General features: G+C 38.8%; 1 protein-coding gene across 1 annotated transcript in view; it reads left to right on the top strand.

The window, feature by feature from the left end:
• DGKK (diacylglycerol kinase kappa) overlaps positions 1-25,583 on the top strand; it is a gene marked incomplete at both ends in the record, with an annotated part of 168,427 nt that overhangs the window by 93,449 nt on the left and 49,395 nt on the right. The window contains 4 exons of the mRNA XM_080718578.1: positions 17,996-18,098; positions 22,215-22,398; positions 23,106-23,214; positions 23,968-24,107. Of these exons, the coding sequence (XP_080574704.1) occupies positions 17,996-18,098; positions 22,215-22,398; positions 23,106-23,214; positions 23,968-24,107 (536 nt within the window). The remainder of the gene's footprint in view (positions 1-17,995; positions 18,099-22,214; positions 22,399-23,105; positions 23,215-23,967; positions 24,108-25,583) is intronic.

The raw sequence follows: 25,583 nt of genomic DNA, 5'->3' as shown, positions 1-25,583 counted from the left end.
AAAGGAGATATCACTACCAACAGTTTAAAAATCTAGAGGATTATCATAAACTACTTTGAAAAACTACACATCAACAAAACGAAAATTTTGGAGGAAATTGCCAACTTTCAGATAAATACAAACTGCCTAAACTGAGTCAAGAAGATATAGAGTCTTTAAACCAACCAATAGCAATCAAAGAGATTAAAACAGCAATTAAAGAGCCTACCATCAAAGGAAAGCCCAAGACCAGATGGTTTTCCATGTGAATTTTAAAAAACCTTTATAGAAGAGCTAATCCCTACATTCCCCAAATCTATTTCGTGAAATAGAAAAAAAACTGGACTCTCTCAAACACATTCTCCAAAGCTAAAATCACATAATTACCAAAACCAAATATAGACAGCTCAAGAAAGGGAAATTACAGGCCTATATCTTTGATGAACTTAGATGCAAAACTGCTAAACAAAATACTAGCGACATACATTCAAAACCACATCAAGAAGCTGGGCTTGAGCCGGGCTTGGTGGCTCACACTTGTAATCCCCATCCATGCTTGGGAGGCAGAGACAGGAGGATCACGCAGGTTTGAAGCCAGCCCCACAGGCTTAAGAGACACTGTTTCCAAATAAAAATATAAAATAGGTCTGGGAATGTAGCCCAGAAGTATAAGAGTTCCATCCCCAGTACCACAAAAAAAAAAAAAAAAAGATGGGCGTGGTGGCACATGCATGTAATCCCTGAATTTGGGAAGCTGAGAAAGGAGAATGGCAGATTCACAGCCAGCCTAAGCTATTTAGTGAGGCCCTCTGCAACTTAGCGAGACCCTGTCTCAAAGTAAAGAATAAAAATTAGGGCTGGGGTGGTAGCTCAGAGATAGAATGACTATGGGTTCCATCCCCAGTACCACAAAAAAGAAAAAAAAAAGAAAAATCAACAAAATCATACACCATGAACATGTAGGGTTCATCCCAGGGATGCAAGTTTTGATCAACATCCGAAAATCAATCCATGTAATTCATCACATAAACAGAACCAAAGACAAAAATCATATGATCATTTCAATAGACACTGAAAAAGCATTTGAAAAATCTAACCCCAAGGCCAGTAGAACACAGGAAATTATTAAAAGCAGAGCAGAAATCAACAAAGTAGAGAATGAAAAAATACAGAAAATCAACAAAACCCAAAGCTGGTTTCTCAAAAACATTAACAAGATAGATAAGCCACTAGCCCACATAACAGAGAGAGAGAGGGGGGGGGAGGGAGGGAGAGAGAGAGAGGAGATAGAATCAACCCAAATTACATAGATAAGAGATGAAAAAGGAGATGTCACTACTGTCAGTTTAGAAATCAAACGGATTATCAGAAACTACTTTGAAAAACTGTACTCCAACAGCCTAGTAAGTAGTTCATGTTTGTAATTCAGGATTCTGGTGGCTAACATTAGAGGATCATGGTTCAAGGACAGCCTCAGCTACTTTGTGAGGCCCTTTGCAAGTCAGTGAGACACGATTTCAAAATAAAGAATATAAAAAGGGGCTGGGGGTATAGCTCAGGGGTAGAATACTCATGGGTTACATCTCCAGTACCAAAAAAGTATATGTGAACAAGTGGAAAATCTGGAGGAAATTGAAAACTTTCCAGATAAATACAACCTGCCTAAACTGAGTCAAGAAGATATAGAAAATTTAAACCAACCAATAGCAATCAAAGCGATTGAAATAGCAATAAAGAGCCTACCATCAAAAAGAAGCTCGGGATCAGATGGTTTCCCAAGCAAATTTTATAAAACTTTTATAGAAGAGTTAAGCCCTACATTGCTCAATCTATTTCGTGAAATAGGCAAAAAGGGACTCTCTCAAATACATTCTGCAAAGCTAACACCACATTATTACCAAAACCAAATAAAGACAGCTCAAGAAAGGAAAACTACAGGCCTTTATCTTTGAGGAAATTAGATGCAAAATTGCTAAAAAATACTAGCACATATATTCAAAACCACATCAAGAAGCTGGGCGTGGTGGCACACAATTGTAATCCCAGCAATTGGGAGGCTGAGACAGGAATTGCAGGTTCACAGCCAGCCTCAGCTACTTAGTGAAGCCCTCTGCAAGTTAGTGAGACCCTGTTTCAAAAAAAAAAGAATGAAAATAAGGACTGGGGGTATACCTCAGAGGTAGAATGCCTATGGGTTCCATCCACAGTACCACAAAAAATGAAAAATCAACAAAATCATACACCATGAACATGTAAAGTTCATCCCAGGGATTCAAGGCTGGTTCAACATAAAAAAATCAATCCATGTAATTCATCACATAAACAGAACCAAAGACAAAAATCATATGATCATTTCAAAGGACACTGAAAAAGCATTTGACAATGTCTAACACAAAGCCAGTAGAAGACAGGAAATTATGAAAAGCAGAGCAGAAATCAATGAAGTAGAGAATGAAAAAATATAGAAAATTAACAAAACACAAACCTATTTTCCGAAAAAATTAACAAGATAGACAGTACAATAGCCTACCTAACCAAAATAGAGAATCAATCCATATTAGAAAGATGAGATAAAAAAGGAGATATCACTACTGAAAGTGTAGAAATCCAGAGGATTATCAGAAACTACTTTGAAAAACTATAATACAACAGCTGAGCATGATGGTGCAGGCTTGTAATTCTGGATGCTGGAGGCTGACACTGGAGGATCACGGTTCAAGGACAGCCTCAGCTACTTAGTGAAGTCCTTTGCAAGTCAGTGTGACCCGATCTTAAAGAATAAAAAAAGGGCTGGGGTTGTAGCTCAGAAGTAGACTGCCCCAGGGTTCCATTCCTAGTACCAAAACCAAAAAATAAAACCTATACACCAACAAATGGAAAATCTGGAGGAAATTGTCAACTTTACAGATAAATACAACCTGCCTAAACTGAGTCAAGAAGATATAGAATATTTAAACCAACCGATAGCAATTAAAGAGATTGAAACAGCAATAAAGAGCCTACCATCAAAGAAAAACCCAGATTAGAAAGTTTCTCAAGTTCATTTTATAAAACCTTTATAGAAACTCTAATTTCTACATTGCTCAATCTATTTTGTGAAATAGAAAAAGAAAGGGACACTCTCATACATTCTGTAAAGCTAACATCACATTATTACCAAAACCAAATAAAGACAGCTCAAGAAAGGAAAACTACAGACCTATATCTTTGATGAACATAGATGAAAACTGCTAAACACAGTACTAGCAACACGCCTTCAAAACCACATCAGGAATCTGGGCGTGGTGGCACATGCTTGTAATCCCTGAATTTGGAGGCTGAGACAGGAGGATCTCAGGTTCACAGCCAGCTTCAGCTACTTAGTGAGGACCTGTGCAAATTAGGGAGACCCTTTTTCAAAGTAAAGAATAAAAATCAGGGCTAGGGTTGTAGCTTGGGCCTATGGGTTACATCCTCAGTACAGAAAAAGAAAGAAAGAAAGAAAGAAAGAAAGAAAGAAAGAAAGAAAGAAAGAAAGAAAGAAAGAAAGAAAGAAAGAAAGAAGGAAGGAAAAAAAGAAAGGGAAAGAAAAATCAAGAAAATCATACACCATGAACATGTAGGGTTCATCCCAGGGATGCAAGGCTGGTTCAACTTAAGAAAATCAATCCATGTAATTAATCACATAAACATAACCAAAGACAAAAATCATATGATCATTTCAATAGACAATGAAAAAGCATTTGACAAAATCTAAATCCACGCCAGTAGAAGACAGGAACTTATAAAAAAGCAGAGGAGAAATGAAGTAGAGAATAAAAATACAGAAAATCTAAAAAAACAAAGCTGATTTCTTGAAAAAAAATTAACAAGATGATAAACCAGTAGCCAATCTAAACAAAAAAAGAGAGAAGCAGTCCAAATTATGAAAATAAGAGATGAAAAAGGAGATATCACTACTGACAGTGTAGAAATCCAGAGGTTTATCAGAACCTATTTTGAAAAACTATATGCCATCAAAATGGAAATACTGGAGGAAACTGACAACTTTCCAGATAAATACAACCTCCCTAACTGAGTCAAGACGATATAGAAAATTTAAACCAACCAATAGCAATCAAAGAGACTGAAACAGCAATAAGCCTACCATAAAAGAAAAGCCCAGGACCAGAAAGTTTCTCAAGTGTATTTTATAAAACTTTTATAGAAGAGTAATCCTTACTTTCCTAAATCTATTTCATGAAAGAGAAATAAACAAGACTCTCTCAAATACATTCTGCAAAGCTAACATCACATTATTACCAAAACCAAATATAGAAAGCTCAAAAGGAAAACTACAGGCCTATATCTTTGATAAACTTAGATCAAAACTGCTAAACAAAATATTAGGAATAAACATTCAAAACCACATCAAGAAGCTGGGTGTGGTGGCACATGCTTGTAATCCCTGAATTTGGGAGGCTGAGACAGGAGGATCCCAGGTTCACAGCCAGCTTCAGCTACTTAGTGAGGCCCTCTGCAACTTAGTGAGACCCTTTTTCAAAGTAAAGAATAAACGCTTGGGCTGGGGTTTAGCTCACAGGTAGAATGGGTTGCATCCCCAGTACTGCAAAACAAAACAAAAAAACAAAACAAAAAAAAAAAAAGAAAGAAAGAAAGAAAAAAAAGAAAAATCAAGAAAATCATACACCATGAACATGTAAGGTTCATCCCAGGGATGCAAGGCTGGTTCAACATACAAAAATCAATCCATGTAATTCATCACATAAACAGAACCAAAGATAAAAATCTTATGATGCCGGACGTGGTGGCGCACGCTTGTAATCCCCGCGCTTGGGAGGCAGAGACAGGAGGATCGCGCAGGTTCGAAGCCAGCCGCGCGCGCTGGCTTAGGAGACCCTGTTTCTAAATAAAAATACAAAAATAGGTCTGGGAGTGTAGCCCAGAGGTAGAAGGGCTTCCAGGAACCCCAGTACCACCAAAAAAAAAATCTTATGATCATTTCAATAGACACTGAAAAAGCATTTGACAATATCTAACACAAAGCCAGTAGAAGACAGGAAATTATGAAAAGCAGAGCAGAAATCAACGAAGTAGAGAATGAAAAATACAGAAGATTAACAAAACCCAAAGCTCCTTTCCCCAAAAAATTAACAAGATAGAGCATACAATAGCCTACCTAACCAAAATAGAGAATCAACCCATATTACAAAGATAAGAGATAAAAAAGGAGATACCAGTACTGAAAGTGTAGAAATCCAGAGGATTATCAGAATCTACTTTGAAAAACTGTACTCCAACAGCTGAGCATGATGGTGCAGGCTTATAATTCTGGATGCTGGAGGCTGACACTGGAGGATCACGGTTCAAGGACAGCCTCAGCTACTTAGTGAAGTCCTTTGCAAGTCAGTGTGACCCGATCTTAAAGAATAAAAAAAGGGCTGGGGTTGTAGCTCAGAGGTAGACTGCCCCAGGGTTCCATTCCTAGTACCAAAACCAAAAAATAAAACCTATACACCAACAAATGGAAAATCTGGAGGAAATTGTCAACTTTACAGATAAATACAACCTGCCTAAACTGAGTCAAGAAGATATAGAATATTTAAACCAACCGATAGCAATTAAAGAGATTGAAACAGCAATAAAGAGCCTACCATCAAAGAAAAACCCAGATTAGAAAGTTTCTCAAGTTCATTTTATAAAACCTTTATAGAAACTCTAATTTCTACATTGCTCAATCTATTTTGTGAAATAGAAAAAGAAAGGGACACTCTCATACATTCTGTAAAGCTAACATCACATTATTACCAAAACCAAATAAAGACAGCTCAAGAAAGGAAAACTACAGACCTATATCTTTGATGAACATAGATGAAAACTGCTAAACACAGTACTAGCAACACGCCTTCAAAACCACATCAGGAATCTGGGCGTGGTGGCACATGCTTGTAATCCCTGAATTTGGAGGCTGAGACAGGAGGATCTCAGGTTCACAGCCAGCTTCAGCTACTTAGTGAGGACCTGTGCAAATTAGGGAGACCCTTTTTCAAAGTAAAGAATAAAAATCAGGGCTAGGGTTGTAGCTTGGGCCTATGGGTTACATCCTCAGTACAGAAAAAGAAAGAAAGAAAGAAAGAAAGAAAGAAAGAAAGAAAGAAAGAAAGAAAGAAAGAAAGAAAGAAAGAAAGAAAGAAAGAAAGAAAGAAGGAAAAAAAGAAAGGGAAAGAAAAATCAAGAAAATCATACACCATGAACATGTAGGGTTCATCCCAGGGATGCAAGGCTGGTTCAACTTAAGAAAATCAATCCATGTAATTAATCACATAAACATAACCAAAGACAAAAATCATATGATCATTTCAATAGACAATGAAAAAGCATTTGACAAAATCTAAATCCACGCCAGTAGAAGACAGGAACTTATAAAAAAGCAGAGGAGAAATGAAGTAGAGAATAAAAATACAGAAAATCTAAAAAAACAAAGCTGATTTCTTGAAAAAAAATTAACAAGATGATAAACCAGTAGCCAATCTAAACAAAAAAAGAGAGAAGCAGTCCAAATTATGAAAATAAGAGATGAAAAAGGAGATATCACTACTGACAGTGTAGAAATCCAGAGGTTTATCAGAACCTATTTTGAAAAACTATATGCCATCAAAATGGAAATACTGGAGGAAACTGACAACTTTCCAGATAAATACAACCTCCCTAACTGAGTCAAGACGATATAGAAAATTTAAACCAACCAATAGCAATCAAAGAGACTGAAACAGCAATAAGCCTACCATAAAAGAAAAGCCCAGGACCAGAAAGTTTCTCAAGTGTATTTTATAAAACTTTTATAGAAGAGTAATCCTTACTTTCCTAAATCTATTTCATGAAAGAGAAATAAACAAGACTCTCTCAAATACATTCTGCAAAGCTAACATCACATTATTACCAAAACCAAATATAGAAAGCTCAAAAGGAAAACTACAGGCCTATATCTTTGATAAACTTAGATCAAAACTGCTAAACAAAATATTAGGAATAAACATTCAAAACCACATCAAGAAGCTGGGTGTGGTGGCACATGCTTGTAATCCCTGAATTTGGGAGGCTGAGACAGGAGGATCCCAGGTTCACAGCCAGCTTCAGCTACTTAGTGAGGCCCTCTGCAACTTAGTGAGACCCTTTTTCAAAGTAAAGAATAAACGCTTGGGCTGGGGTTTAGCTCACAGGTAGAATGGGTTGCATCCCCAGTACTGCAAAACAAAACAAAAAAACAAAACAAAAAAAAAAAAAGAAAGAAAGAAAGAAAAAAAAGAAAAATCAAGAAAATCATACACCATGAACATGTAAGGTTCATCCCAGGGATGCAAGGCTGGTTCAACATACAAAAATCAATCCATGTAATTCATCACATAAACAGAACCAAAGATAAAAATCTTATGATGCCGGACGTGGTGGCGCACGCTTGTAATCCCCGCGCTTGGGAGGCAGAGACAGGAGGATCGCGCAGGTTCGAAGCCAGCCGCGCGCGCTGGCTTAGGAGACCCTGTTTCTAAATAAAAATACAAAAATAGGTCTGGGAGTGTAGCCCAGAGGTAGAAGGGCTTCCAGGAACCCCAGTACCACCAAAAAAAAAATCTTATGATCATTTCAATAGACACTGAAAAAGCATTTGACAATATCTAACACAAAGCCAGTAGAAGACAGGAAATTATGAAAAGCAGAGCAGAAATCAACGAAGTAGAGAATGAAAAATACAGAAGATTAACAAAACCCAAAGCTCCTTTCCCCAAAAAATTAACAAGATAGAGCATACAATAGCCTACCTAACCAAAATAGAGAATCAACCCATATTACAAAGATAAGAGATAAAAAAGGAGATACCAGTACTGAAAGTGTAGAAATCCAGAGGATTATCAGAATCTACTTTGAAAAACTGTACTCCAACAGCTGAGCATGATGGTGCAGGCTTATAATTCTGGATGCTGGAGGCTGACACTGGAGGATCACGGTTCAAGGACAGCCTCAGCTACTTAGTGAAGTCCTTTGCAAGTCAGTGTGACCCGATCTTAAAGAATAAAAAAAGGGCTGGGGTTGTAGCTCAGAGGTAGACTGCCCCAGGGTTCCATTCCTAGTACCAAAACCAAAAAATAAAACCTATACACCAACAAATGGAAAATCTGGAGGAAATTGTCAACTTTACAGATAAATACAACCTGCCTAAACTGAGTCAAGAAGATATAGAATATTTAAACCAACCGATAGCAATTAAAGAGATTGAAACAGCAATAAAGAGCCTACCATCAAAGAAAAACCCAGATTAGAAAGTTTCTCAAGTTCATTTTATAAAACCTTTATAGAAACTCTAATTTCTACATTGCTCAATCTATTTTGTGAAATAGAAAAAGAAAGGGACACTCTCATACATTCTGTAAAGCTAACATCACATTATTACCAAAACCAAATAAAGACAGCTCAAGAAAGGAAAACTACAGACCTATATCTTTGATGAACATAGATGAAAACTGCTAAACACAGTACTAGCAACACGCCTTCAAAACCACATCAGGAATCTGGGCGTGGTGGCACATGCTTGTAATCCCTGAATTTGGAGGCTGAGACAGGAGGATCTCAGGTTCACAGCCAGCTTCAGCTACTTAGTGAGGACCTGTGCAAATTAGGGAGACCCTTTTTCAAAGTAAAGAATAAAAATCAGGGCTAGGGTTGTAGCTTGGGCCTATGGGTTACATCCTCAGTACAGAAAAAGAAAGAAAGAAAGAAAGAAAGAAAGAAAGAAAGAAAGAAAGAAAGAAAGAAAGAAAGAAAGAAAGAAAGAAAGAAGGAAAAAAAGAAAGGGAAAGAAAAATCAAGAAAATCATACACCATGAACATGTAGGGTTCATCCCAGGGATGCAAGGCTGGTTCAACTTAAGAAAATCAATCCATGTAATTAATCACATAAACATAACCAAAGACAAAAATCATATGATCATTTCAATAGACAATGAAAAAGCATTTGACAAAATCTAAATCCACGCCAGTAGAAGACAGGAACTTATAAAAAAGCAGAGGAGAAATGAAGTAGAGAATAAAAATACAGAAAATCTAAAAAAACAAAGCTGATTTCTTGAAAAAAAATTAACAAGATGATAAACCAGTAGCCAATCTAAACAAAAAAAGAGAGAAGCAGTCCAAATTATGAAAATAAGAGATGAAAAAGGAGATATCACTACTGACAGTGTAGAAATCCAGAGGTTTATCAGAACCTATTTTGAAAAACTATATGCCATCAAAATGGAAATACTGGAGGAAACTGACAACTTTCCAGATAAATACAACCTCCCTAACTGAGTCAAGACGATATAGAAAATTTAAACCAACCAATAGCAATCAAAGAGACTGAAACAGCAATAAGCCTACCATAAAAGAAAAGCCCAGGACCAGAAAGTTTCTCAAGTGTATTTTATAAAACTTTTATAGAAGAGTAATCCTTACTTTCCTAAATCTATTTCATGAAAGAGAAATAAACAAGACTCTCTCAAATACATTCTGCAAAGCTAACATCACATTATTACCAAAACCAAATATAGAAAGCTCAAAAGGAAAACTACAGGCCTATATCTTTGATAAACTTAGATCAAAACTGCTAAACAAAATATTAGGAATAAACATTCAAAACCACATCAAGAAGCTGGGTGTGGTGGCACATGCTTGTAATCCCTGAATTTGGGAGGCTGAGACAGGAGGATCCCAGGTTCACAGCCAGCTTCAGCTACTTAGTGAGGCCCTCTGCAACTTAGTGAGACCCTTTTTCAAAGTAAAGAATAAACGCTTGGGCTGGGGTTTAGCTCACAGGTAGAATGGGTTGCATCCCCAGTACTGCAAAACAAAACAAAAAAACAAAACAAAAAAAAAAAAAGAAAGAAAGAAAGAAAAAAAAGAAAAATCAAGAAAATCATACACCATGAACATGTAAGGTTCATCCCAGGGATGCAAGGCTGGTTCAACATACAAAAATCAATCCATGTAATTCATCACATAAACAGAACCAAAGATAAAAATCTTATGATGCCGGACGTGGTGGCGCACGCTTGTAATCCCCGCGCTTGGGAGGCAGAGACAGGAGGATCGCGCAGGTTCGAAGCCAGCCGCGCGCGCTGGCTTAGGAGACCCTGTTTCTAAATAAAAATACAAAAATAGGTCTGGGAGTGTAGCCCAGAGGTAGAAGGGCTTCCAGGAACCCCAGTACCACCAAAAAAAAAATCTTATGATCATTTCAATAGACACTGAAAAAGCATTTGACAATATCTAACACAAAGCCAGTAGAAGACAGGAAATTATGAAAAGCAGAGCAGAAATCAACGAAGTAGAGAATGAAAAATACAGAAGATTAACAAAACCCAAAGCTCCTTTCCCCAAAAAATTAACAAGATAGAGCATACAATAGCCTACCTAACCAAAATAGAGAATCAACCCATATTACAAAGATAAGAGATAAAAAAGGAGATACCAGTACTGAAAGTGTAGAAATCCAGAGGATTATCAGAATCTACTTTGAAAAACTATACTCCAACAGCTGAGCATGATGGTGCAGGCTTATAATTCTGGATGCTGGAGGCTGACACTGGAGGATCACGGTTCAAGGACAGCCTCAGCTACTTAGTGAAGTCCTTTGCAAGTCAGTGTGACCCGATCTTAAAGAATAAAAAAAGGGCTGGGGTTGTAGCTCAGAGGTAGACTGCCCCAGGGTTCCATTCCTAGTACCAAAACCAAAAAATAAAACCTATACACCAACAAATGGAAAATCTGGAGGAAACTGACAACTTTACAGATAAATACAACCTGCCTAAACTGAGTCAAGAAGATATAGAATATTTAAACCAAGCAATAGCAATCAAAGAGTTTGAAACAGCAATAAAGAGCCTATCATCAAAGGAAAGCCCAAGACCAGATGGTTTTCCAAGTGAATTTTATAAAACCTATACAGAAGAGCTAATCCCTACATTCCTCAATCTATTTCGTGAAGTAGAAAAAAGGGACTCTCTCAAATACATTCTGCAAAGCTAACATCACATTATTACTAAAACCAAATAAAGACAGTTCAGGAAAGGAAAACTACAGGCCTATATCTTTGATGAACTTAGATGAAAACTGCTAAACAAAATACTGGCAACACCCATTCAAAACCACATCAAGAAGCTGGGCATGGTGGCACATGTTTGTAATCTCTGAATTTGGGAAGCTGGGACAGGAGGATCTCAGGTTCACAGCCAGCCTCAGCTACTTAGTGAAGCCCTCTGCAACTTAGTGAGACCCTGTTTCCAAAAAAAAAAAAACATGAAAATTAGGACTGGGGGTATAGCTCAGAGGTAGAATGCCTATGGGTTCCATCCCCAGTACCACAAAAATGAAAAATCAACAAAATCATACACCATGAACATGTAGAGTTCATCCCAGGGATGCAAGGCTGGTTCAACATACAAAAATCAATCCATGTAATTCATCACATAAACAGAACCAAAGACAAAATCATATGATCATTTCAACAGACACTGAAAAAGCATTTGACAAAAATCTAACCTCAAAGCCAGTAGAAGACAGGAAATTATTAAAAGCAGAGCAGAAATCAAGAAAGTAGAGAATAAAAAATACAGAAAATTAACAAAACCCAAAGCTCCTTTCCCGAAAAAAATAACAAGATAGAGAAAACACTAGCCTACCTAACCAAAAAAAGAAAAATCAACCCAAGTTGCATAGATAAGAGATGAAAAAGGAGATATCACTACTGACAGTGTAGAAATTCGGATGATTATCAGAAACTACTTTGAAAAACTATACTCCAACAGCCGGGTATGGTGGTACATGCTTGTAATTCAGGATTCTGACGGCTGACACTGAAGGATCAGGGTTCAAGGATAGCCTCAGCTACTTAGTGAGACCCTTTGAAAGTCAGTGAGACAGGATTTCAAAATAAAGAATATAAAAACTGGCTCGGGTGTAGCTTAGAGATAGAATACTCCTGGGTTACATTCCCAGTACCAAAAAAAAAAAATTATTTATGTCAACGAATGGAAAATCTGAAGGAAATTGGCAACTTCCCAGATAAATACAACCTGCCTAAACTGAGTCAAAAAGATATAGAAAATTTAAACCAACCAATAGCAATCAAAGAGATTAAAACAGCAATAAAGATCCTACCATCAAAGAAAAACCCAGGACCAGATGGTTTCTCAAGTGAATTTTATAACACCTTTATAGAAAATCTAATTTCTACATTGCTCAATCTATTTCGTGAAATAGGCAAAAAGGGACTCTCAAACACATTCTGCAAAGCTAACATCACATTGTTACCAAAACCAAATACAGACAGCTCAAGAAAGGAAAACTACAGGCCTATATCTATGATGAACTAAAATGCAAAACTGCTAAACAAAATACTAGCAATACACATTCAAAACCACATCAAGAAGCTAGGTGTGGTGGCACATGCCTCTAATTCCAGCACTTGGGAGGCTGAGACAGGAGGATTGCAGGTTCACAGCCAGCCTCAGCTACTTAGTGAGGCCCTCTGCAACTTAGTGAGACCCTGTATCAAAGTAAAGAATGAAAATTAGGACTGGGGATATACCTCAGAGGTAGAATGCCTATGGATTCCATCCCCATTACTGCAAAAAAGAAAAGAAAAGAAAAATCAAGAAAATCATACACCATGAACATGTAGGGTTCATCCCAGGGATGCAAGGCTGGTTCAACTTAAGAAAATCAATCCATGTAATTCATCACATAAACATAACCAAAGACAAAAATCATATGATCATTTCAATAGACACTGAAAAAGAATTTGACAAAATCTAATCCCACGCCAGTAGAAGACAGGAACTTATAAAAAAGCAGAGGAGAAATGAACGAAATAGATAATAAAAAATACAGAAAATCAATAAAACCAAAGCTGATTTCTTTAAAAAATATTAACAAGATGGTAAACCAGTAGCCAAACTAAAAAAAGAGAGAAGCAATCCAAATTATGAAAATAAGAGATGAAAAAGGAGATATCACTACTGACAGTGTAGAAATCCAGAGGTTTATTAGAAACTACTTTGAAAAACTATATGTCATCAAAATGGAAATACTGGAGGAAACTGACAACTTTCCAGATAAATACAACCTGCCTAAACTGAGTCAAGAAGATATAGAAATTTTTTTAGTGGTACTGGGGTTCCTGGAAGCCCTTTTACCTTAGGGCTACACTCCCAGACCTATTTTATATTTTTATTTGGAAACAGGGTCTCTTAAAGCCAGTGCAGCTGGCTTTGAACCTGCGCGATCCTCCTGTCTCCGACTTCCAAGCGCGGGGATTACAAGCGTGCACCACCATGCCCGGCAGAAGATATAGAAAATTTAAACCAACCAATAGCAATCAAAGAGACTGAAACAGCAATAAAGAGCCTACCATAAAATAAAAGCCCAGGACCAGAAAGTTTCTCAAGTGAATTTTATAAAACCTTTATAGAAGAGTAATCCTTACATTCCTAAATCTATTTCATGAAAGAGAAATAAGACTCTCTCAAATACATTCTGCAAAGCTAACACCACATTATTACCAAAACCAAATATAGAAAGCTCAAAAGGAAAACTACAGGCCTATATCTTTGATGAACTTAGATTACAACTGCTAAACAAAATAGTAGCAATAAACATTAAAAACCACATCAAGAAGCTGGGCATGGGGGCACATGCTTGTAATCCCTGAATTTGGGAGGCTGAGACAGGAGGATCTCAGGTTCACAGCCAGCTACAGCTAATTAGTGAGGCCCTCTGCAATTTAGTGAGACCCTGTTTCAAAGTAAAGAATAAAAGGGCTGGGGGTGTAGTTCATAGGTAGAATGCCTATAGGTTTCATCTGCAGTACTGCAACCAAAAAAAAAAAAAGAAAGAAAAATCAAGAAAATCATACACCATGAAAATGCAGGGTTCATCCCAGGGATGCAATGCTGGTTCAACATCCAAAATCAATCCATGTAATTCATCACATAAACAGAACCAAAGACAAAAATCATATGATCATTTCAATAGAGACTGAAAAGGCATTGAAAAAATCTAACCGCAAAGCCAGTAGAGGACAGGAAATCATTAAAAGCAGAGCAGAAATGAAGAAAGTAGACAATTAAAAAATACAGAAAATTAACAAAACTCACTGTTGTTTTATTGAAAAAATTAACCAGACAGACAAACCACTAGCCAACCTAACCAAAAAAATGAGAGAGAAGCCGGGCGTGGTGGCACATGCTTGTAATCCCCGCGCTTGGGAGGCAGAAACAGGAGGATCGCGCAGGTTCGAAGCCAGCTGCACGCGCTGGTTTAGGAGACCCTGTTTCCAAATAAAAATGTAAAAATAGGTCTGGGAGTGTAGCTCAGAGGTAGAAGGGCTTCCAGGAACACCAGTACCACCAAAAAAAAAAAAAATGAGAGTGAGAGTCAACCCAAAATAGGAAAAATTGAGATGTAAATGGAGATAGTTAGAGGATTATCAGAAACTACTTTGAAAAACTATACTCAAAAAAAATGAAAAATCTGGAGGAAATCGACAACTTTCCAGATAAGTACAACCTGCCTAAACTGAGTCAAGAAGATGTATAATATTTAAATCAACCAATAGCAATCAAAGATATTTAAACAGTAATAAAGTGCCTGTCATTAAAGTAAAGTCCAGGACTAGATGGGATTTTCCATGTGAATTTTATAAAACCTTTATAGAAGAGCTAATCCCTATACTCCTCAATCTATTTCATGAAATATAAAAAAAATTGGACTCTCTTAAATGTATTCTATAAACCCAACATCACATTAATACCAAAAAAAAAATAATGATAGTTCAAGGAAGGAAAACTACAGGCCTATGTTTGATGGACTTAGATGCAAAACTGCTAAACAAAATACTAGCAACATGCAATCAAAACTACATCAAGAAAATCATACACGCCGGGCGTGGTGGCGCACGCTTGTAATCCCCGCACTTGGGTGGTGGAGACAGGAGGATTGCGCAGGTTCGAAGCCAGCCTCCCTGGCTTAAGAGACCCTGTTTCCAAATTTTACAAAAGTATAAAATAGGTCTGCGAGTGTAGCCTGGAAGTAGAAGGGCTTCCAGGAACCCCAGTACCACAGAAAGAAAGAAAGAAAGAAAGAAAGAAAGAAAGAAAGAAAGAAAGAAAGAAAGAAAGAAAGAAAGAAAATCATACACTATGATCAGGTAGAGGTCATTCTAGGGATGCAAACCTGGTTCAACATACAAAAATCAATCCATGTAATTCATCATATAAAGAGACCTGAAGACAAAATCACATGGTCATTTCAGATGCTGAAAACGCATTTGATAAAATTCAACATCCATTTATGATAAAATCACTGCAAAAAATTGGAATAGAAGGGACATATCTCAACATTATTAAGGCAATCAACAATAAGCCCACCACCAACATCATATTAAATGGGGGAAAACTTCAAGAATTCCCCCTAAAAACCGGTACAAGATAAGGATGTCCACTATCACCACTTCTCTTCAATATAGTACTAGAGACTCTAGCCAGAGCAATAAGGCAAGAAATGGAAATCATAGGAGTACAAATAGGAAAAGAAGAACTCAAACTTTCACTATTTGCAGATGACATGATACTATACTTAGAAGACCCAATAAACTCAACCAAAAGGCTTATAGAACTGAACAACAAATTCAGCAATGTGTCTGGATACAAAATCAATCTTAAAAAAATCCGAAGCTTTTCTGTACACCAACCATAAATCCTCCAAAAAAGAAATCCAGAAAACACCTCAACCCAGGATATTCCACAAAAGAAATAAAATACTTAGGAATAAACTTAACCAAGGAAGTAAAAGACCTTTACAAAGAAAATTAGAAAACATTGAATAAGAAATTGAAGAAGACCTTAAAAGATGGAAAGATCTTCTATGTTCATGTATTGACAGAATAAGTATCATCAAAATGTCCATATTTTCAAAAGTGATCTACAGACTTACCCAATACCCACCAAATTATCAAGATCATTCCTCACAGACATAGCAAAATCAGTCCTTAAATTCATTTGGAACAATGAAAACACCAGAATAGCCAAAATAATTCTCAGCAACAAAAACCATGCAGGAGGAATCAAAATAACTGATTTTAAACTACACTACAAAGCCATAGTAATAAAAACAGCATGGTACTGGCACACATAAGCCAATGGAACAGAATAGAAGACTCAGAAACAAATCTGCACACTTATAGCCAATTAATTTTTTAAAAAGGGGCCAAAAACATACACTGGAATAAAAGCCTGTTCAACACATGGTGTTGGCAAAACTGGTTAACCATATGCAGAAAATGGAAATAAATCCCACTTTCTTACCCTGCACAAGAGTCAATTTAAGATGAATCTAAGACTTGGTACTTAGACCAGAGACTTTGAGGCTCCTTGAAGAAGGCATAGGTCCAACACTGCAACACATGCAACACATAAACACAGGTAAAAGCTTTCTCAACAAAACCCCAAAGTCATAAGAAACTAAAATGTGAATCAGTACGTGGGATTTCATTAAACTCAAGAGCTTCTGTACAGCAAAGGAAACTATGAAGAACCTCAACTGAGAGCCAACCGAATGGGAGAAGATTTTCACCTACTATTCTTCCAATACAGGACTAATATCTAGAATATACAGAAAACTCAAGAAACTCAGCAATAAGAATCTTGATTCATATGTAATTCTGTAAAGATCATGTTTCTAATAATATCACTAACTAAACCAATGGTCTTTCAATAGGATAATTTTCACACACCCCACTGCTAGGGGGAATATTTGATAATGTCTAGAGAAAATTTTTGTTTGTTTTACAACTCAGAAGGGTTGGATGTTACTGGAATCTAGTAGATGGAAGACTGGAATTCTGTTAAGTCCCTACAATGCACAAAATAGAATCCCAAGCTGGTCGTGGTGGCTCACGCTTGTAATCCCCGCACTTGGGAGGCATAGACAGTAGCATCGCGCAGGTTCAAAGCCAACTTCAACTACTTAGTGAGGTTCTCAGCAACTTAGTGAGACCCTGTTTCCAAATAAAATATAAAATAGATCTGGGAGTGTAGCCCAGAGGTAGAAAGCCCCTGGGTTCCATTCCCAGTACCACAAAAAATGGCATCCCATAACAAAGTACTATCTGGCCCAAAATATCACTAATGCTGAGGTGGAAGGGTCATGATCTAGACCCTCTATCTATTTTTATGCTTCTCTTAAACTGAAATTTCTAAGACAAAACAAAACTGAAGCCTGAGCTTCCTCGTCAGAGACTCCGTTTGTCCTCTGGCTCTCTTTTAATTGCTTTGGAATAACCAGGCCAGGTTCATGTTCCCTAGAAGCTGTGCAATTGTGCCAGAACTGGTGTTTGAAGATGTCAGAACTCTGGGAAGAATGGCTTGTAGGGAAGTCAGCATTGACACTTCCAGCTATTTGGTCTTTGACAAAACCTTTTACCTTTGTGAGCTTTGGTATGTTCATTTCCAAAATGTACCACTACAATGCATCAATAAAAAATTAAAAATAAAAAACAAAAAAAAACACAAAATGCACCTAAAATAATATCTTCCCTATCACACATAGTTGTTGTAAGCTTTTAAGTTGTTGTAAGCTTTTAAGTTGTTGTAAGTGTAATAGCATTCCATTCAAATTGGGAATTTTATATGCTGCAAGTAAGCTTCCTATTCTGGAAGCTACTTAGATTGTGTCCTAAGATTGGTGACTTCTCAGTGCCCATAGATGGGTATCTTCTGAAAGTCACCTTTGAAAAGCACCAGAGTGCTGCATACTCAGGGATAGCATGGACCCAGGGTGAATGGGACTGGCTAGGTTAGTTAACGGGTATCTAGATGAGACCAAAATTCAGGAAGGGAAATTTAATTATTAAGAATTTCTTGGCATTGGAACTTGAAACTGATCAACGGCATCTTTTTCTCTCTCTCTCTCTTCCCTCCCTTTCTCTCTTGTGTTCTTATCGTTTCAGATCCATACTGACTGTCAGAGACGGTTTTCCAAGGAATGTTTCCTGGGGAACCATCGCTCCCTAATCGTCCCACCAATTGCTCTCCGGGACCCCAAAAGCGATGGTGAGTTGCTAAATCTTAATTTTCAAAACTTATGGGGGAGGGAGGGAGGTGAAAAGGCTGGGAAGAAGGGTGGGAATTCAATGATTCTTCTTAAGCAGTCAAATATTTGGGGGAAGTAGGACTGTGTATATATGCATAGACATTTCATAGTTCCCATTAGAAGTTTGTTATGGCGAATGTTGGTCTTGCTGATGTATATGTATGAGGGTATGTTCTCTGTTGCCTCTGTCACAATTGGTTCTGACATATCAAAATTGATTTCAGCCTTTTCATGATTTCTGAATACTAGGTAACCCACGAAATATGTTTGTATATGTGCATGTACTCAAAAAGAACTCGTTTATGTTTCTTTCTTCCTTTGTTTTTTTTTTTGGGGGGGGAAGGGTGGTACTGGGGATTGAACCCAGGGACATTTTATGTCTGAGCTGTATCCCTAGCCCTTTTAATTTTGAATTTTGAAACAGGATCTCACTAAGTTGCTGAGGCTGGTCTCGAACCTGCAGTCCTCCTGATTGGCCTCCCAACCACTGGAATTACAGGCATGTGCCACTGTGCCCAGTTCATGTTACTTTTCAAATAGAAACAAATGCCAACGTTGCTTCCAAGTCTAAAACTAACATGGTGATTGCCCCAATGCTCTTCATTGATGTGCTATCAATTCCTGGACAAGAGTGACTTATTGAGAGCTCTATTTAAAAGGTGCTTGAAAGCTACAGAGAGATCTTAGAAGTAGGCATTGCCAGAGCAAGCAATTGTTATGAATCTAGGATCTCAATATGATACAACAATTAACAATTTAATGTGGCATATGTTAAGTGTCAAAGGACTAGTAGGGACACTTGGAGATCCTGGAGTGCACTACTGGTTCCTTGGTTTAGGGCACTGTGCTTGTATAAATGCAGCTCAAATAACCATGAGCTTTATGGAAAGGTTCTTTCAGGCTGTTGATGCATCTGGAGCTTAAAGTCAACTAAATCCGCTAAGCTCTTTTCATACTTGATGCTGCCAAACCAAGACCCTATTGTCCTGTTTTAGTAAAATTTAAGTCCTTGAACCTAAAGGCCAAGTTTCATACTTATTCTCTTTATATTTCATCTGTTGGCCTTGACACATAGGCCTGGCACAGTCATTTTTTAATCTTGACTCTGACATCTATTCGTTCTTCCTCCAACTTTGGGTGCTTGAGAGTTCACAAGGCAGGCTTCTATGTTTCTATTCAAATTGCCAACTGATATTGTGAAGTAACATAGGACACTCCCTGCTGGTTCACACCAGCCTACTCAAAAACAACTCTGTGGGAAGGATTGATTCCCTGGTTATGAATCTGTCTAACAGGACCACATTCCAGCCCACGCTGGCACCCATTTTTACCACATGGTCCACAAGATTCCCTTGACAAAACAGTCATGCTCAAACTCAAATATTTATTGCAAACAAGGGGAAAAGCTCAATAGGGTGGCCCTTCTAATATCCTGAGACCAACTTCCTGCTGGCACTGCACTCTGTGTCTTCGCATCTGTGACCAAATAAGGGTCGGCACTCAAATTTGAGTTGCCTTAATTACAAAATTTTCTCTTTATCTGGAAGCTTCCCATCCTCACCCTAAATTATTCTATTAATCATGGCAACATGCTCCTGTTATACATATGGAGAGACGAACCCCCAGAGAATCTAAGATGCTTGCTCTTGGTTAGTGAATAAACCTGGAGGGCAACCAGCTGTAGCACACAGCTGCATCCTCTTGTAGAAGGATGCTTCAGAAGGCAGCCCATGCTCCGAGCTGCCAAATAGACCTTAAAAATTATTCCAGTTACACCCTCATGGCTATTTAACTTGCAGATTGCATTAATGTAATTATATTTCTTATTTCTTAATTTAATTCTTGACTAGTTAATATATTCACATGGTTGAATTTGTTTTTTTTTAAAAGATACACGCATACTATTTAGAGAAAAATCTTGCTACTATCTTTGCTCTGATGTTCTTAATCTCCTACGACCCCCCTCCAAGTGAGTTAGAGGTCTGCATTGATGGTTGGGAGAGAACCCAGAAATATATATATATATATATATATATATATAGTCATGACCTGACCCCTAATATTTCTAATGTTTCCTTTAACAGTCTCACTTACCTTTACACTGCTTCCTCTAATATCTTGAGGTCATTTTATATGGATCCTGTCACCTCTCTTCACTGATCTTCAGAAACCCTTGTCTTCTTTCTCAGGGACCTAGTACTTCTGTTTTCCCCAAAAATATATTCCCCCAGATATCTGCATTTATCAGTCCTTCACTTCATTCAGATCTCATCATGAAGCTGGGTGCATGCCTGTAATCCCGGTACGTGGAGGCTGAGACAGGAGGACCACAGGTTTAAAGCCAGCCTCAGCAACTCAGCAAAACCCTGGTGGTAGGGTGGGGGGAGTATAGATTGGAGGTAGAATTTCTCTGGGTTCAATCACCAGCACCCAGAAAAAAATACTCATCTGGAAAGTCACCTCCCCAAGAGAAGCATCTGTGACCACCCTGTCTAAAACAACCGTCTCTGTTACCTTATTTTTGTTCATAACATAATTATTTTTATATTTATTTGGTATGATCTATCTTTCATCATTAAATTATGAGTTCTACAAGAGCCGAGGCTATTTCTATTTTGTCTACCACTGTATTGTCAGAACATAAATTAAGGACACAGAGAACAGAGGCACAGAGAATGCCCTCAATATATATTTGTTGAATGAATGAATGAATTAATGAATGTGTTGGAACTGCCATGGTATCAACTTATTACCTTTTGTTAAAAACATGCTGATGAGGATGCTACTTTTGTTCAGGGACAGTAATTACTTCCCAGCTACACTACTGCAGAGGTACAACAGACATCCCCATAGTTGTTTGTACTGGCAAGCCTTGAGAGATGGCTGCCTTAGGATGCCTTTAAGCTCTACTGGCTAGTGAATGGGAATTGGTCCATAGAGAGAGACTGCCTCAGATTTTTTCCAGGCAAAACTGCCATACAATCTGTGCCAGCAGATTTCCTTAGGGTTTCCTTCTACTCTGGTTAAAGTAAATGGGACAGCTGGACCTGCCCGCCTCACTCAGGAGCAAACTACATGCTTTTTGTCTTGTGCACTTGTTTTTACAGGGGCATGCTTGGAGCCATAAGCTCAAAAGTTTCGGAACTTGCTTTTTTCTAGCATCCCTGTCCTATGAGGCTATTACTCACTGCCTGTCTCCCTGTCGATGTTCTTTAAGGCTCAGCAAGAGCCAGCAAGCTTTGGCTATTCAAACGGTTATAATTCAACTTCTCCATGGGTAATTTTAGTGTTGGGATTATTAAAAGCCTCTCTCTCTCTCGTTTGGACAGTTTCCCTATAGTACTGTTTCCCCCTGAAAGTGGTATGACAAGATGGATCACTTTGCCAGAGCCTTACAGAAGTGATTCAAGCTCTTGGCTTCACTCCACGTTAACAAATTCTGGCTTAGCTGGGCATGGTGGTGCACGCTTGTAATCCCAGCATTTGGGAGGCTGAGACAGGAGGATTGAGGCTCACAAACAGCCTCAGTTACCTAGTGAGGTCCTCTTAGTGAGGTAGAATGCCCCTGGGTTCCATCCCCAGTACTACAGAAAATAATAATAATAATGATCTCTGTCTTTACCTCCTGGCTAAATGACCATTTTTCATTCCCCTCTCTCCTGACCTGGTATCTTCTCACTCTAAGAACTGAGCTAGCCCAGACAGAGGACAATTGGGTTGCTGATCCTCCTTCCAGTTCCTCCTTAGTTTCCTCACAGAGTTTTACTAATCCTTTGTTGAGGCACCAATACCTTTATTTCTTGTGTTCCAACACATTCATTCATGTATGAGTCTGTGTCCCCTGCTTGATGATAGGTATGATAGCCCTAGAGATATCTAGCATGCTTGGTATATAATAGTTGCTCAACCAATGTAATTTGCCTAGTAATAGCATGACAAAGATTTTTAAGCCTTTTTGGGTACGAGTATTCAAAGTCATTGCAAAAATGTGATGCTAAGTTATATCTTGCCTCCAAACTCAACGGCCCTCTTCTTTTTTTCTTTCTTTCTCTTTTTGTTGTGTGTGCGCTCATCAGGACAATTAGTTGTATCTCCAGACTTCTGGAATCTTGACTGGTCATCTTACTGCTCATCTCCCTTACTGATCTTCATCAACTCCAAAAGTGGTGATCATCAAGGGATTGTATTTCTTCGGAAATTCAAGCAGTACCTTAATCCGTCTCAAGTCTTTGACCTATCGAAGGGTGGACCTGAAGCCGGGTAAGCATGGGGTAAGGGATAGAGTTGGGTATGTAGAAGGGACTGCTCCCTCTAAACATAAGAATAGGATAGGTTCCTGGACTAGAAACCTTGTGCCTGGGTATGAAAGAGCTATTCTTTTCTCAACTCAGGACACAAACATGTAACCCCAGAGCATTTTGGGTTAGCTGTTTGGGGGACTTTTAGCTCTCTCATAAATCCATGTTTTGCGCTCAACTTTGCTTCACCTTTGCTGATTGGAAGCCATTAAAACTATGCCCCCCCTGACCTCAGAGAAAGGTGCAAATGGATATTTTACTCACCTTTTTTGCTCCTTGCTCTTTCTTTTTTTCTGGGCCAAATAAATAGATCACTACTACAGACCTGTTTGACTTGGGGACTGTATGGCTGCTCATTCCTGGCTCCTGAGGGCCCACTAGGCACTGTGCACAGTATTTTTCCTGGGCCTCAGCAAGCGGGTCGACTGGGTTACTACTAATTGCTTCCAGAGCAGAGCTGAGCACAGAAGAGTATGATTTGAGACAAGGCCTGATCTCTGGGATTGCCTGTGGTCTTGCATGCACACAGAGATAGCGACTAAGGGAAAGAAGCCAGGAGACCTGTTACCAGGGCCCTAGAAGCAGTCCTTGGGGCTTGATATGTTGTAGAGAAGAATTATAAATTGTAGCTGTTCATGAAATGACCCCATTTCCCCTTCTTACTTTCAGGCTGTGCATGTTCAAGAACTTTGCTCGCTTTCGTATTCTGGTGTGCGGTGGAGACGGCAGTGTGAGCTGGGTCTTATCTCTGATCGATGCCTTTGGACTAAATGAAAGGGTAAGTCTCTGGCTGATTCTATTTAGCCATTGCTAGAGAGTGTAGGGGTCCTCAGGATTCAAAGTGAAAAGTTGAAAGGGAAGAGAAGCTAGCAAAAAAAAAAAAAAAAACATATATAGGATTTGGTTTCCAATTTCCTCCCCTTTCTGCCCCCTTCTGAGGCTACTGATTTTCTTGCCTGAGTCTCAAGAGTGTCAGAAAATTCCTTCACCTCTCCACAATCTCTAGGCAGCTCCCCATACTTCTGACTCCGGTGGCTTTGTCTCCTGATGCACACCACCTACTGGGGCCAATCTATGTAGAAATGGGTGGCTGTATTTCTCTTCTATTACTATGGCTATGAGTTTTGACATAGTCCAACAACTTTCTGTTTTACTGATTAGGTTCTATATTGCTAAGAGTGGGACCCAACTCTTTAGGGATAATTTCAAACATCCTCCTATTACCTTTCCTCAAATCAGAAAACCCTTTAAAAACCATTGGCTTTAAGATCATAATTCTAGCTGGGCGTAATGGTGCACACTTATAATTCCAGTACTTGGGAGGCTGTGATAGGATCACAAGTTTGAGGCCAGCTTCAGCAACTTAGCGAGATCCTTTTTGACAATAAAAATAAAAAGAGCTATGGGTGGGTTTAGAGGTAGAATGCCCCTGGGCTCAATCCCTTATACCCAAAAGCACCCTCTGGGTTCTTGAATAGGTAAAGCTTTGTAGAGTGCTGTCTAAAAAGGATGCCACCTTTTGTTCTTGCAGTGTCAGCTGGCAGTCATCCCCCTTGGAACCGGCAACGATCTGGCCCGTGTCCTTGGCTGGGGTGCATTCTGGAACAAGAACAAGTCACTGCTGGACATCCTCAACAGAGTAGAGCAGGCCACCGTGAGGAGTCTAGACAGGTGAGTGGCTGAAAGACCAGATCCTTGTGCCTCTTCTAGGCCCAAGTTCAATTGGGAACACTCCACTCTCTCACACGGCCTTTTGGTCCTTCTGCATTCAGTTCATGGTAGTCTGAGAACCTTGGCTCTTGAGAACCCAAGGGTCTATTAGACAACCGTCAAATATCACTATAGACCCTCTTTAAACTGGAAAGATCCTAGAGCAGAAGGCCCATGGATAAATTTCAAGGACTCTATGAGCCTCATTTAAACTGCTTTGAGAGTTACTTACATACGCATATTTTTTGTCAGGACAAAGTATGTAGTTGCAGCTGGTTCTCAGAGAAACATTTAAAAAAAATTTTTTGGTGGTACTGGGGTTCCTAGAAGCCCTTCTACCTCCAGGCTACACTCCTAGACCTATTTTTTATACTTTTTATTTGGAAACAGGGTCTCTTAAGCCAGCACAGCTGGCTTCGAACCTGCGCGATCCTCCTGTCTCCACCTCCCAAGCACGGGGATTACAAGCATTCGTCACAATGCCCGGCTTTCAGAGAAACTTTTTAAAAGGAGGAACATGCCGGGTGTGATGGCGCAGGCTTGTAATCCCCACGCTTGGGAGGCTGAGACAGGAGGATGGCACAGGTTCGAAGCCAGCCTCAGCTACTTAGTGAGGTTCTCAGCAACTTAGAGAAACCCTGTTTCCAAATAAAAAAATATAAAATAGGTCTGGGCGTATAGCCTGGAGGTAGAAAGCCCCTGGGTTCCACCCCCAGTACCACCACTAAAAAAAAAAGAGGAACTTCAGAAACAACTGGCTTACATTTTCTCTTCTTTAGAGAACTAAAAAAGAAGAGTATTGCCATACTATTTCTGAGGGGGGAAAAGACTGGAGCATATTTGAGTATTAGATCTATGGCTGCCCATAAGGTTTTTAAGGGTAAGGGGGTTCAAGATAACAAAGTGGGCCCTACCACAGAAATTGGTTTTGGGGTGTGTGTGTGTGTGTGTGTGTGTGTGTGATGCTGGGGATTAAACCCAGGGGCATTCCACTCCAAGTTACACCCTCGGCCCTATTTATTTATTTATTTATTTATTTATTTATTTTTGGAAACAGGGTTTTGCTAAGTTGTAAGGGCCTCAATAAGTTACTGAGGCTATTCTAGAACCTGCAATCCCCCTGTCCAAACCTCCCAAGTATTGGGATTACAGGTGTGTGCTACCATGGCCAGCTACACTAACATTCTTATTCAGTATGTCTTGGGCAAGGCCCTGGAGCTTCTTAGGTGATCTTGGTGTTACCTTTGGGTGATCTTGGTGTTACCTCTGGTTGAGAAGTATTTCTCTATGAGAACCTTGGGAAAAATTATTCCCTCAAGTTAGCCTAGAGAAGTCATGAAACAGAATTCCCTGTTGTGGTTCATTTTGAGATCAGGTGGCCAGTAATTGAACAAGACCCTCCTATAAAACACTCCCCTCCATCACATAAACATGTTG

Source organism: Muscardinus avellanarius, assembly GCF_963383645.1.
Source record: "Muscardinus avellanarius genome assembly, chromosome: X".
Lineage (NCBI taxonomy): Eukaryota > Metazoa > Chordata > Mammalia > Rodentia > Gliridae > Muscardinus > Muscardinus avellanarius.
The sequence above is the reverse complement of the archived record's forward strand: the minus strand, read 5'-3'. Positions and strand labels throughout refer to the sequence as shown.